The 15,177-nt window shown below is 39.2% G+C and overlaps 1 protein-coding gene across 1 annotated transcript in view; it reads right to left on the bottom strand.

Annotated features, from left to right (window-relative positions):
- Positions 1-9,562: 9,562 nt before the first annotated feature.
- The window catches only part of LOC117282897 (zinc finger protein 583-like), a 22,620-nt gene continuing 17,005 nt past the window's right edge, over positions 9,563-15,177 (bottom strand). Inside the window, exon 4 of the mRNA XM_033754408.1 lies at positions 9,563-9,705. Coding sequence (XP_033610299.1) covers positions 9,563-9,705 — 143 coding nt within the window. The remainder of the gene's footprint in view (positions 9,706-15,177) is intronic.

The following is a 15,177-nucleotide window of genomic DNA, read 5'->3' as shown; positions in this document are numbered from 1 at the left end:
CTTCAGTCTGCGTTACCGTGTCTCACGGTGTTGTCGCTTGCAGATTTACCTATACTTTTTCTTCAACCCTGAAGATGGGGGCGATACGTTCCTCCGAAACGTCGGTTAACACCACATATACACGGCGCCAAAGCCCAGAAGACTGCTTTCTTCAATTTATAAAATATTTCACTCTAAATTAAGGAATTCCTTCAAAATTCTTATTATTACCCAATTAATTAATGAAATATAATAATGAGTTCAGTCATTCTAAGTTAATTAAAAGAATTTAAACAAATTATAAAGAACTCAAAATTTTATGAAATTTTTCCGAAAATTCTTTGACGATTTCACGTTAATATATGGAATTACATACAATATGTGGAAGATTTCATCTTATTAAATGGTTGCTGTCAAATTATTGACGATTTCTACATTATATTAGGGGAATTTAAGGCAATTTTGATTGAGGTTAAGTTAAATTTAACGAATATAAAACAGGTTTTGTTAAATTTTCAAAGTAATTTACGCAATTTTGACCAAGAATTATTCTAGATTTCAAGTTAATATAAAGAATTTCAAAATAATTTCAAAGATTTGATTTTAATTTATGGAATTCTATCCAAATATTTGACGATATTTAATTAATGATTAATTTTACTCAAATTTTGAGGGATATCATGATAATTAAAGTAATTCTCAACAAATTTTGACCTTCAAACAAAGTCATATTATTTTAACCAAGAATTCTTTCTTGAAATTAAATGAAATTAAATATCACATATTTCGCACTATAATTGAGAATTTTAGCAGACTTTTTCAATTTACATAATGTTTCTGTAACTTTGAACAAATTTTGAACGATTGGAAGTTATTTTAAGAAATTTTAATTGAATTTTGAACGAATTCAACGAAACATATATAATTTTAACATAAAATTCTTTGATTTTCAAGATAAGATATACAATTTCAAACAAATTATTAAAGATTTCACTCTAATTTAAGAAATTCCTTTAATTTCCGATGATTTCTATATTTTTTAATAAATTTTATTAAAATGTTCAGTCATTCTAAGATAATTAAAAGAATTTAAACGAATTATGAACGAACTCAACCTATTTTATGAAAGTTTTCCCAAAAATTCTTAGACGATTTCACGTTAATATGAGGAATTACAGACAATATGTGAAAGATTTTATCTTATTAATTGGTTTTCTGTCCAAAATTATTGACGATTTCCACATAATTTTAGGGAATTTTAAGACAATTTTGATTGATAATAAATTACATTTAACGAACACTGTCACGTATTTGGCGTATAACGCGACAAATAACTTCACGCCGTATCTGGTATAGCGAATTTTATTTCATATTCGCACTTACAATCACACAATTGACAGTTTTAGAACTACTGCTATCTGCAGTATCACAATTAGTACACTCCAAATGCCACAATACAACTGACTAGTTGCTGGCTAACTCGGAACTAACTCGGAGGTAGCTCCAGGACTGACTCGTAGGTAGCTCCAGGACTGACTGACTCTGAATAGCCTTCGCTGCTCCTTATGTAGCCTCGGTCGGACAACTGTCGTCTGGTGCCGTGTTGCTAGCCACGCTGTCCGGAGTTGTTGACTGCTGCCTAGCAACCGCGATATCCCTCGGTGACGTCACCGCTGCTGACTCACTTTGCATAGCTTCAAGGTTGCGGGGACTCGGCTAACGTCAGCTCCGCTCGGCTCACTTCGGCTCCGCTCGTGACGTTACCGCGCGTTGCATAGCTACCAGGATGCGGGGTGATTACTCGCCTATTACGCGAGCGCCACGTTACCGCTACGTGCAGCTGGGGAGGTAGGGGTCAACATGTCACAATATATACAAAGTTTTGAAAGATTTCAAAGTTATTTATGAAATTTTGACCTAGAGTTTTTCCAGATTTCAACTTAATATTAAGAATTTCAACAAATTTTTAAAGATTCCACATTAATTTATGGAATTCTATTCAATTTTTTTATATTTAATTATTAATTAATTTTAATCAAATTTTGGGGGATTTCACGATCATTTAAGGAATTCTAAACTAATTTTGACCTTCTTGAATCTAAGTCATGTAAATTTAACCAATAAATCTTTCTCGATTTCAAATGAATATAAATAATATCAATTATTTTGTGAAAGATTTCACACTAATTTTAGGATATCTAGCCGACATTTGATTTACATAATATTTCAGGAAATTTAAAGGAATATTAAACAATTCTAGGTTAATTTAAGGAAATTTAATTGAATTTTGAACGAATTTAACGAAATGTATATAATTTTAACTTAAAATTCCTTGAATTTTTCAAGTTATAATAAAAATTTCAACGAAATATAAAAGATTTCACCCTAATTTAAGAAATTCCCTCAATACTCTGATAAATACTATGTTATTTAATGAATATTAATAAGATGTTCAGTCATTCTATGTTAATTAAAAGAATTTAAAACTTATGAACGAACACAACCTACATAATGAAACTTTTTCCAAAAATTCTTTGAGGATTTCACGTTAATATGAGGAATTACAGACAATATGTGAAAGATTTCGTCTTTCCAATTGGTATACTGTCAAAATAATTTACGATTTCTACATTATATTAGGGAAATGTAAACTAAATGTTGATTGATATTTAGTTAAATTTAACGAATATAAAACAGGTTTTTGTGAAGATTTCACCGTAATTTTCGAAATTTTGACCAAGAATTATTACCGATTTTAAGTCAATATAAAGAATTTCATCAAATTGTCAAAGATTCCACTTTAATTTAAAGGAAAATGTATACAATTTTTTGACGATATGAAATTAATTTTAATTCAATTTTGAGGGATTTCGTGATAATGTAAGGAATTCTAAACAAATTTTGACTTTCTTCAACTAAATTCATATCATCATCATCATCATCATCAGTAATCTGTCAAGACGACAGGTCCACAGTCTCTTTCAAAACAATTCCTCCACTTAATGCGATCTAGAGCTTTCTCCTTCAAATGACAGTATCCTCTTCTGTCCCCAAGGTCATCCAGCATCTTCTTACGTCTTCTTCCTCGTCTTCTTGTCACTTCTATCCGCCCATCTATCTTTCCTTCGATAGCTTCTTTTAGAAGGCAGTTTCTGCGTAAAACATGACCAATCCAATTAGCCTTCCGTTTTCTTATTTCATGTAGGATATTCCTCTGCTCACTGACTCTAATTAACACTTCTTCATTTCTCACATAATCGGTCCAACTGATCTTCTCCATTCTTCTCCAACACCACATTTCGAAACTTTCCAGATGTTTCTGATCTACTGCCCTAAGTGTCCATGTTTCAGCCCCATACAGAGCTATGCTCCAAATGTAGCATTTCACTAGTTTCTTCCTCAAATTTAAGTCCAATTTGCTGGTAAAAAGATTCTTCTTCTTGCTAAATGCAGCTTTTGCCATGGCAATCCTGGATTTAATTTCACAAGTACACCTTCCATCATCTGTTAACAAGCTACCCAAATATTTAAAACATTTCACATTCTCCACTTGTTTTTGGTCTATCTTTATTGTGACTGGGGTTGGTTGTCTCGAAATTTTCATTACTTTTGTTTTCTCCACATTCATTTCCATGCCATAGCACCTTCCAATTTCAATTAGTCTATCAATCATGCCCTGTAGCACAGTTTCTTCCTTAGCCATTAACACAAGGTCATCTGCATATTTCACAGTTTGAATAATTTGCCCTCCTACTTTGAAGTCACCGAGCCCATCCAGAGCTTCCTTGGTAAGGCATTCGCTGTACAAGTTGAACAGAATTGGTGATAAACAGCATCCTTGTCGAACTCCTCTTCCAATCTGCACACTTCCTGTCTCCCCCCTGTCCAGTCGTACTCTAACTTTCTGATCCATGTACAATTTGCTAATCAATCTTCTTTCATGCCAATCGATACCTGTTTCTTTCAGGATCTGCATTAATTTGGTCCAGTTTACCCGGTCAAATGCCTTCTGCCAGTCTATGAAGCAAACACACAGTTCTTCATCTATCTCCAAAGTTCGTTCCGCTATAATTCTCATCATCCCAATTGCATCCCTGGTTCCTTTTCCTCTTCTAAATCCAAACTGATCTTCTCCAAGTACATCCTCTATTTTCCTTTCAATTCTTCTTTTAAGTATCTTTGCTATTATCTTTGCTGTATGTGCAATAAGACTTATTGTGCGATGGTCGCTGCATTTTGTAGCTTTTGTCTTTTTCTTTAAGGCAATCATTGTAACTTCTGTAAAGTCCTTGGGCCACTCTCCACTTTCATATATGGTGTTCATTAGTTTTGTCAGTGTTTTCAAACCACCTTCTCCCAGTAACTTGAGCACATCTCCAGGTACATCATCATCTCCTGTAGCCTTTCCCTTCCTCATTTCCTTGATAGCTTTTTCCACCTCACTTTGTAAAATATATGGTCCTTTCTCGTCTGTATCTACTTCTTCTTCCGGTTCAACTTCTAAGGTTTCTGGCCGATTAGGTCGATCATATAGTTCTGAAATATAATTTTCCCAAATTTTCAGCACTTGCCTCTGATCTACTATTCTATTCCCCTGGGAGTCTTCGATGCCAACATTTTGTGAAAGATTTCACACAAATTTTGGGAATTCTAGCAGGATTTTTTAAGATTTACAAAATGTTTCAAGAAATTTAAAGATATTTGTCAACGATTCGAAGTTAATTTAATGAATTTTAATTGAAATTTGAACGAATTCAACGAAATTCCCATTTCTGACACCAGTGTAGCGTATTGGGTGTATATAATCCCACTTCCGACACCAGTGTAGCGTGTTTTGTGTGTCACGCTACAAATAAGTTCACGCCGTCGTTTGGCATAGCGAGTTTATTCCTTCGCTCATTTACACACACTTTACAATCATTCCCGTCTGCAGTGTCACAATCACTGCTTACAATAACTCGGCGATGCTGGACTATCTCTGCTGGCGGTTATCCCAAGACTGACTTCCAAGATGGCTCGATCACGACTGGCTTCTTAGCTGGCTCGACGAAGACTGAAGACTTCTCGTCGAAGCTGGGCCTTTATAACCTTGGCCGCTGCTATGCAAATGAACCCTGTTATAGCAGTGGAAACGTTACATTGTTGGCTCCGCGTTTCCTACGCAATAACCCATTGTTATAACCATGGAGACTCCTGTTAGAACTACAATGGAGCAATTGTTTCCAATGCAACGGGCTATTCTAGCGTTTCCATAGAAGTTACTCTTCTGGGCTGCCGATACGTTACAGTATATAATTTGAACGTAATATTCTTTGAGTGTTTCAATTCAAAATAAAGAATTACGAACAATTTATAAAATATTTCACTCTAAATTAAGGAATTCCTTGAAATTTCTTATAATTACTCAATTAATTAATGAAATACAATAATATGTTCCGTGATTCTAAGTTAATTAAAAGATTTTAAACAAATTATGAAAGAACTCAACATATTTCATGAAATTTTTTCCGAAAATTTTTGTCGATTTCAAGTTAATACAAGGAATTGCAGACAATATGTGAAAGATTTCATCTTATTAAATGGATTTCTGTCAAAATTATTGATGATTTCTACATTATATTATTCTACATACATTATTCTATATTCTACATTATATTATTATAACCAAAAATTGCTGAGTGAGCGAGCTATTCTTGCGGCCAAGAAGAAAGACGTCTACGAACTTAACAATATGATTCAGTCTAACATTCAATGCGAGGCAGTCACATACAAGTCCGTTGACACTGTTGTGGAAGTAGATGAAGCGGTTAATTATCCAAGAGAATTTTTGTAATTCACTCGATCTGACAGGGATACCACCGCACGTACTGCAATTGAAAATAGGCGTGCCAATTATATGTTGCGAAATATCTACCAGCCAAAGCTATGCAACGGCACGCGGCTTGCAGTAAAAGAAATTATTGAGCAACATCGTAGAAGCAATAATCTTGACAGGACTTTCAAAAGTGAAGATGTCCTCATTTCTCGAATTCCTATGATTCCAACTAAGAGACTGCAATTCCCAATTCGATTGGCGTTTGCAATCACCATCAACAAACTCAAGGCCAATCTTTAGAATTGTGTGGTTTAGATCTAGACACGGATTGCTTCTCACATGAACAATTATATGCTGCGTGTTCTAGAGTCGGCAAACCAGACAATCTCTATATCTGCACAGAAAATGGAACAACAACAAAATATTGTATACCCGCAAGCATTGTGAAATTAAACATATTAGAAACGTGCGCTTTCTCTTTTCTTTCTTTTCCATTTAACCAGACTGAGCCACAGCAACGCGTGGCCGGGTACAGCTAGTTATTAATAAGAGTGGATTGCAGGACATGTTCTATCTTCTGGGAGTGATACTGTGTAGCCCACATAAGATCAACTGACATTTCAGAGGTTGAAGACCTAGGCAAGCAAGAACACAGCACGAAGCAGAAAACAATGGTTGGTAGTATTAACATGGCAGACGACAAAGCAGTATAGATTCAGATTACTTGGTTCACCTGTTACAGTACCCAGACTGCTTACCTTAGTATCCCTATGCTCAAAGAAGTCCTGTCACACTCTCTCTGCATGTGGCTGGAGAGCACTGTCAGCAACAGGTGCACACACTCAGTAGCAACATACACAGCATATAACTGAGACATCCTCTGGATTTCCTTAGTCCCTCCATCCAAATGTCAGGATAGTACCTCAGTTAGGCCATGGCCACTTCCTTCCAATTCATCATTCACCGTACTACCCCTGTGATACATAGTCACAATACTGTCAGCATTGTATCAGGGGCAGTCAAATGAAAACGGGTCAGAAGCCAAAACATATTAAAGAACATTTCTTACCTCAAAAGTAATCTCCAAAACTGTTAATAAATTTATCCCACTGAGAGATAGGGCAGTCAATCCCTTTCTTGAAAAAGCTTGTGGGCTGTCTGCGGAACCACATCTTTACCCAGCCACACACATCTTTGTCCGATGCAAACCGATGTCCGTGAATGTCTCTTCAGGTCTCCAAAATTGTGAAAATCACATGGGGAGTTCTGGGCTGTAGGGGGGATGTTGAAGCACTTCCCAACCAAATTCCTGTAGCATATTCCTCACAGAGTTGATAGTGTGGGGGCGTGCATTATCATCAAGAAAGGTAATGCCATTCGATAGCATTCCAGGGCGTTTTTACTTTATGGCATGTCTCAGTTTCTTCAAAGTGTCTTCATAGGGCTGTGCACTGATTGTGGCACCATGCTCGAGAAATTCGACAAGCAGAGGGCCCTTGCAGTCGAAGGTCATCATCATCACTTTACCGGAACTTGTGTGTACTGCTTTGGATTTCTTCGGTGGGGGAGAATTCACGCGTTTCCACTGTTGGCTCTGCCGTTTGCTCTCAGGTTCAAAATGGTGGCACAAGTTTCATCCCCAGTGGCAATGCGGGATAGCAAAGCATACTCTTCGTCATGGTATCGTTGCAAGTGACCCAGTGATGCAGCCATTCTCTCAGTCTTCTGTTCATCCATGAGTTGATGTGGAACCCACTGCGCGCAGATTTTGTGGTATAACAGGTGTTTTGTCACAATGGCGTGTACGGAACCGTGACTTATTCCCATCAAAAGACTAATTTCTTCCACAGTAATCTGTCGGTTTGGCCGGATATGAACATCCAATGCAGCAATAACATCAAGTGTGATGACATGGTGAGCCTGTCCTATGCCAGCATCATCTTGCAGTGACACATGTCCCTCTCAGAGTCTCTTATGCCAAGCCAGCACATGCAAACGTGGCATGCTGTGTTCGCCGTAAACAACAGATATGTGACTATAAATTTCTCGTCCTCCAACTCCTTCAGCAGTCAAAAAGGGCACTACACTTCGCTGTTTTTCTTTACCTGCCTCTATTACTGATGTTGAACGACCACACATAGCGCTAACCTTACTTCCAGCACAATAAACAAACGACTAGTGTGAAGGGCACGTTGTTACTGTGTTTTTCCGAGTGCCCACCAGATGTTCGTACCATAAGCAAATTCCAGTGTTACTAAGTTGCGCGTCGTGTGAGTTATGCGTGGTGACCCACTTTCATTTGAGTGTCCCTTATAAAATAAAAGTGTGTACAGTTAGTCACTGACTGCATGTAATGAAAATGTTGTCTTGTTTGCTTCACTTAACGACAGAGCTGCAGCTGAGCAGAGATGTGTGAATGGTAAGTTGCAAAGGATATGGAAGGCTGTTACCAGACTGTTACTGGTGGTCATGACAAATGCAATGAGTAAACCAAAACATGAAAATATGACAATAAGCAATGCTCCACGTATATTCAAGGGGAGATGGGTATGAATATTCTTGGGAACCTGCTGTCTCCATCTTCAGGGGGACTACCCACAATATCACAACCCATAAGACAGTAATCTACATATTCAGTGTATGTTCAGAAACTGGCCCAACAAGTTGAAGTATGCCTTCAGTGTGATGGCTGTCCCACTGAATTTGCCTATAAACACTTAAAGTTCACATTTTAGTGCAACTTTAGGTTACTTTGTATTTCGGACTTCTTTATACAGGCTCATTATGCCACATATTAGAACAGCTATTCTCAATCTTTTTGGTGTGTGTACCAACATCCACTTCGTAAAAAAACAAATCTAATTTCCAATCTACATTTTAGTATGGATACTCTGAAATTAGAGTTTAACTGAATATACAGATTATTAAAACGACAGCTTCACTACATTCTCTGTTAAGTGGAGCACCTCTGGTCCACACGGTACATACACCTTAGGCATAGACACATGCACTGTCGATAACATAATTACTAAAACCTGTAATAAAATCCACATCTAAAATTTATGTAGGCACATTCAAGTGACTTACGTGGCCGCGCCATAGCTAAATCGGTTAGTCGCTGGCTTCCCACCACGGCGGCCCAGGTTCGATCCCAGGTCTGGTATACCTTGCATAAATTCCATTCAATGTAGTAAATTCATAAATTGTGGATGGTGCCCATGAAGTACAAGTGCCCTTACCCGGTCAATGTGTGAGTGAGGGTAACTGAAAAATTACGGAGCAGCAGTTGTGGCGCCTACTCAGACAGACCTACGCCTCCTCTCATTGAGAGCGTATTTCCAAACACATGAATGGTCTTGCAAAGAAGAAAACTTCAACCATATATCCTGATGGCGACTGAAACCAAGAACAACTTTGCTGGTGAAAACCAGCAGCAATTTAGTGGATTGTGCTGGACAAATGACTTACATAGACTGGACAGCCAAGGGTTCGAATTTTGATTCCAGGTAGGGGTATGAGTTTTCACCAGTCCTGGGACACACCCAGCCTATCCCACTGGTACTGAGGTCTCTTCCAATGGGGGTAAAGGGAACCAGGGTTGTGAAGCTGACCACTCGTCTCTGTCTAGTGCCGAAGTGAAGAATGGTGGGGCTATGCTTCCACCACTCCGTGTTTTCATGGCATGGTGCTTAATTACTTAAGCACATGGACAACTTTACCTTTTCCCTTAACTTACTTGAAGGGTGAATGCCATTCAACCCCACTGTGTCAAAGAGGAAGAGCCATGCTTCTCTGGCCCATCTTGGCTATGTTAGCATATGACATGACATGCAAACAGTAGGAGCACACTGACAGTGAAATGGACACAATCTCCACATCCTTCTGTTCCACACGGTTTATGCAAGTAATATCTATGCCAAAGCAGATATGAGCTCATTAAATGCTGCCCCCCAGCAAGTCTGACCCTGTATCGACTTGTAACCGTACAATGCAAAGGACTACAATGTTTTGTTTACATGTGTCGGTACTTGTCACGACATCGAAGCAGAAGGACCTGAACCCAATTGGCACTAAGGGAAGTCAGCCCTCCTTCCTACCCGAAGGTGGTATGTAATTTGGAAATAGAAAGAGAGAAGCCCAGTTGACACTAAAAGAGGAAGGTATTTTGGGATGAGAGAGAAATTCTAAAGAACTAACAGCTTGAAAGTTTCCTTACGCAGTTCCGAGAAGGTAAAGTTTATGACGGGTCACAATCCCTGGACTTAAACCAAACCAGCCTGACACTCTCCCTACTTTTACAAAGAGCCCTATGTTCTAATAAAAGAGAAATCTGTCCAAAAAGACGCTGGAGAGAACCTTTTGTCAGTCGAGGAAAGGGACCAATTTTCAACACCCGACTGGTCACGGCTGGCAACTGTTTTAGGAATCCGAATATTACCCGCTATCTTGTAGTGGAGACCTTCGGAATACTCTTTAGCGAATTCCCCTTCATTCAAGTTCTAAATATTATACAATAACCTTTTTAGGTGCAGCGTAATGAATGTGACAATTTAGGCCTCAAATTCGTCACGGACCTACCCTTAGAAGACCGTGAGATTGAACCCCCTTGATCCACCCCGGGTCAGAAAGACTGTGAAAGCACGTGAACCCAACTTTCGCCGAGAAACAGATGACCACTGGAGGAATGAGAAACTCTATCGAATCCTCCCCCTTATTGTCTAAATCCAGCCAACCCGGAGATTTGGAGGATGGCAACGAGGCGTTCCTCAAGTTTTCACAGGACCTCTGAATCTTCAAAAACAGAGAGTTATTTCTTTTTCGGAAGTCTCGCAACAACAGTTAAACTTGCAGGATGCGGAGTTAGCCCTCTCGGTCGACGGGTAAGTGAAATTAACGTCTGAGCATTCAAAAGTTAAATCAGCGAAATTTAATATTGGAAAAGAAACGTGAGTGAGTGCGAACTCGTGACCCTCTCAGATACCACACACGCAGTGGTAGCGGAACCTATAAAAGTCCCCAAGTGCTCCATAATAGTGCTAATGGTGCATTGTGACAAGGCTTGCAGGAGTGTGTAACCAAGTAACAACAATCCGTTCATTTTGTAGAATCCGAGCTCTCCCGTACCGAGAGTAGTAAAGTAGCAATCAGAGTTGTATCTCAGTGACTTCAAGATTACAAAAACAATAAAGGAAGTGGTGCCAGGTGTTTGTGTTTCCAGTGTGTTCTTTTCTCCTCGTCGAAGGCCTGAAAACGACCTAAGCCAGAGTCTCACTCTACCCACGACTAGCCCGATCACCATCAGCTCCACACCCCGTCCACCTTTTCCCTTCACTTCGCACCTGTATCCACAGTTGCTGGCGCCCATAGACAATCCAGGCCAAGTCCCGGACCCGAAACCCCTTTCCCATAGTGAAGAGAAGTGGTGGAGTCGGAGAGCGGTGGAGCCAGGTAAAGCCCGACCTAGCTGCAAGCCAAACGACCAATGACGGTAGCGGCGACAACGGCAAGAGAAAGGAATGACAGTAAAAGAATAGCGACCAATCGGTGGGACTTGAAGCCTCACTGAGTGGGACGGTAAAAGACTGTACTGTGCTCACATTATCTCAGTATTCCATTAATTACCAACATACAGCATGATGACATACAGGTACACACATGGCACAACCAGACTTCATTATCATCCAATTCAACAATGAACATTACAGACATGAAACAATTTGATGATGTGACAAGTATATTCGTGCAGCGGTTGCTCTGTATACTCATATCCAAACGCTCCAGTCAATTATTGGTGGAGATATCGGCTGTACCGAATGACTCTTTCCGGGTTATTCTTTAGCACTATGGCAGGAGGAAAACGCTGAGCCGGACAAGGCGGTAAAAAGGAAAGAGTCAACCCCTTCTCGATATACAGCCAATGATTGGGCCACACCGACCCAAAATCATGTCAGAATAGGCGGGCCAATATACCCGGAACACAAAGAATCAGCAAAAAGAGGTTATATAAACCCTAGAAGAATCAATTAAAAACCCTTTTTGCCTTTTGAATATTATTAAGTAACTTAGAGTTCAGCGGGAGGCTATCGCCGAGAGAGAGATGGCCATGAATGGGAGTTGGTTGGTGATGGCGAGCATCTGTTTTCTCATCTCAAGTAAGTGAAACCAACTTCATATAGCCATGAACATTAAGTGCAATAGTGACAATTGTAAAGTGTAAACCCCAGAGAAAGATAGTGCTAACTAGATGGACTAGGTTCATTCAGAGATACAGAGGCGTAGAATACCCGACAGTAGGGTGACAGGAGGTAGAACTAATGAGGTGCTACAGGATTATTATCAAGTGTAATACAACCAACGAGCGTCGGTAAGTGTGTATATAGTATGTATATAGTGACATAGGGAAGTAGAATAGGATAGGAATGTGTGTGATTTTAAATCAACCTAGCATTTCCTAAAGTGTTACCCTCTTCCCTGACAATTCCAGGATCCCCCAAAGCTTCGGCAAATTGCGAGTTAAGCCAGGACAGTGGCATAAGCAATGATAAGTTACTAGTTTTCTTGATATAACAAGATGGTGGCAGCATACTAAACCGGGTGACAGAGCGGGATACTTCCACGCCCCGTCACCACGGCATAATGGTGGTGTAGCGGCGGCATAACAGTGGAGACAGCGGTGAGATAACCAATCCACCCGTCATAAGGGCATAACAGTGGTGGAAGCGGTGGGGATACCTCCACGCCCCCCTCCATGACATAACACAGTACATGAAACCTCTGAATTCCAATTAATAATATTAATGACACTGCCTAATTTTATTAAATATTTCACAATTTCCATCTGCCTCTTTCCCTCTAATGCAAAGGAGACCTAAAGCAAAAAGGAGTGTCTCGGTGCCAAACCACTTCCTTTTCTAATCTCATGACCACTCAGTTTCTCTGCTGATATTCACAATGAAGAGATGTAAGCAATACTTTCATGATCCTTTTACTTAAATTCTCTGTACTACTTTACTTCTCCACAAGCAGAATCATCAAACCTTTATTTAACTTTCTATTTATAATCAATATACGAAGTATACCGCAGAAATATACCTTGTCTGCAATGTCCAAAACAGCTAAATTTGTATTCATCTGACCAATCCTTAACAGTTATCTCAATATACTCAATTCAAGCGATATATCAATCTGAAACTATCTGATCAACAAATTTACTCACATGTAATGGCAGAAGACCACAGATAACACAGCAAAAAGCATATGATGCTGATGAATTATGTGTATAAGCTGTTGATCCATTTCAGTGATTACACTCTACTAATCATGAGCTTCTAATGCTGAATTAACATAACTGCAGGAGAACGTCATGTCATGTAATGTCTGTTTCCACACAACAAGAGAAATCCTTGTGCACATTCATCAGTCAGAATCAAATGGAACTCACTTGCACAGATGTTTTGTACCATGGCACTCAGTTCATTTCACGTCAGTTAGAAAGGTTAGCAACACACATAAACTGCAATATATTGTAGCATTCTACAAAATCGAACCATATACACAGAAAAACTGTCTTACTTACAACATGAAAACTGTGGCATGCTACAACTCACATACGGTTCCTTTAGGCTAAACCCATCTCTACTGCTCTATGATCACTACACACATCAACATGTAAGCGCCGATGTCTCTTCAGACTACTCGGATCACTGAATGACTTTTTACATACATCACAGCAAAATGGCTTCTACCCACTATGTGTGCGTTGGTGTGTCTTCAGACAATTCTGCTGACTGAATGACTTTTTACATATGTCAAAACAAAATGGCTTCTCCTCAATATGTATATGCTGATGTCTCTTCAGATTACTCTGATCACTGAATGACCTTTTACTTACATCACAGCAAAATGGCTTCTCTCCACTATGTATGCATTGGTGTGTCTTCAAATGATTCTGCTGACTGGATAACTTCTTACATACATCAAAACAAAATTGCTTCGCCCCACTATGTTTGTGCTGATGTGTCTTCAGATGACTCTACTTCCTAAATGACTTATTACATACATTAAAACAAAATGTCTCCTCCCCACTATGTATGCGTTGATGTGCCTTCAGAGTACTCTGCACACTGAATGATTTATTACATACATCACAGCAAAATGGCTTTTCGCCACTATGTATGCGTTGATGTATCTTAAATTGATTCTGCCAGGTGAATGACTTATTACACAAGATGCAACAAAATAGCTTCTCCCCACTACGTATGCGTCGATGTGTCTTCAGATGACTCTGCTGACTGGATGACTTATTACATACATCACAGCAAAATGGCTTCTCCCAACTATGTATGCGTTGATATGTCTTCAGATTACTCTGCTGACTGAATGACTTATTACATACATCACAGCAAAATGGCTACTCGCCACTATATACGCGCTGATGTCTTTTCAAATGACTCTGTTGACTGAATGACTTATTGATGACATGTCATCTTTTTTTCCCTGTATCCTACACGATGCTCTTAAATATATAAATTTCGGATATGAGTTGCTGGTTACAGAAAAGTATTTATTATTATTATTATTATTATTATAGGGGGTGGGTTTCCCCATGCACCGCGACCAGTTGTTGATCTATTCTACGTCCCCTTTTGATATTCTACCAGTCGCCATACAATACCGGTACTGGTGCTTGCTATCAGCCCCGCTCAGCCAGTGAATTCGGCCTCTACTGGCTCAACGGTACCTGATGCTTCCCCCATCTACCAGAGGCATTGGAAACTACTTTGGGTGGGAAACTTGTCTCCTAGACATGAGGATCTTTTATGTGCCGAAAATCTATGACACGGGACCCACGGCTTAAAGTCCCTCCCGGAGGACTTGTTCCCTGAAATTTTTTCCACATATCTTGAGCCATGAGTTGGGAACGTTACCCCTAGACTACAGAGGTCGCTTACAGAAAAATATATTTCATTAGGTAATTTTTTTTACATTTTTATGTTTAAGGTCTTCTTTTCATTTTGGGGGTAATTTATTGGGCTTTTAAGGGTATTACTTGTCATTTTTGCCATTTTAGGGAATATTTCTTCACACGTTTTCTGAAATGTGAATAATATGGAAGCAAAGTGTTCTTCCTCTTTCTCCTAAGCGCTCTCTACAAAGGCCATAGTATACAATAATAGGTTGTAATCCTGGCCCATCCTTTCCGTTCGTTTCGCGAAGTGCTGACAATACATATTGTCACGTATTGGGCGTATAACACGACAAATAACTTCACGCCGTATTTGATATAGCGAATTTTATTTCACATTCGCACTTACAATCACCCAAATTACAGATTTACGATTACTGCTATCTGCAGTATCACAAATACTACACTCCAAATGCCA

The sequence above is a fragment of the Cryptotermes secundus genome, unplaced genomic scaffold (assembly GCF_002891405.2).
Source record: "Cryptotermes secundus unplaced genomic scaffold, Csec_1.0 scaffold830, whole genome shotgun sequence".
In the NCBI taxonomy this organism is placed as follows: domain Eukaryota; kingdom Metazoa; phylum Arthropoda; class Insecta; order Blattodea; family Kalotermitidae; genus Cryptotermes; species Cryptotermes secundus.
This window is presented reverse-complemented; position numbering and strand designations above follow the sequence as displayed.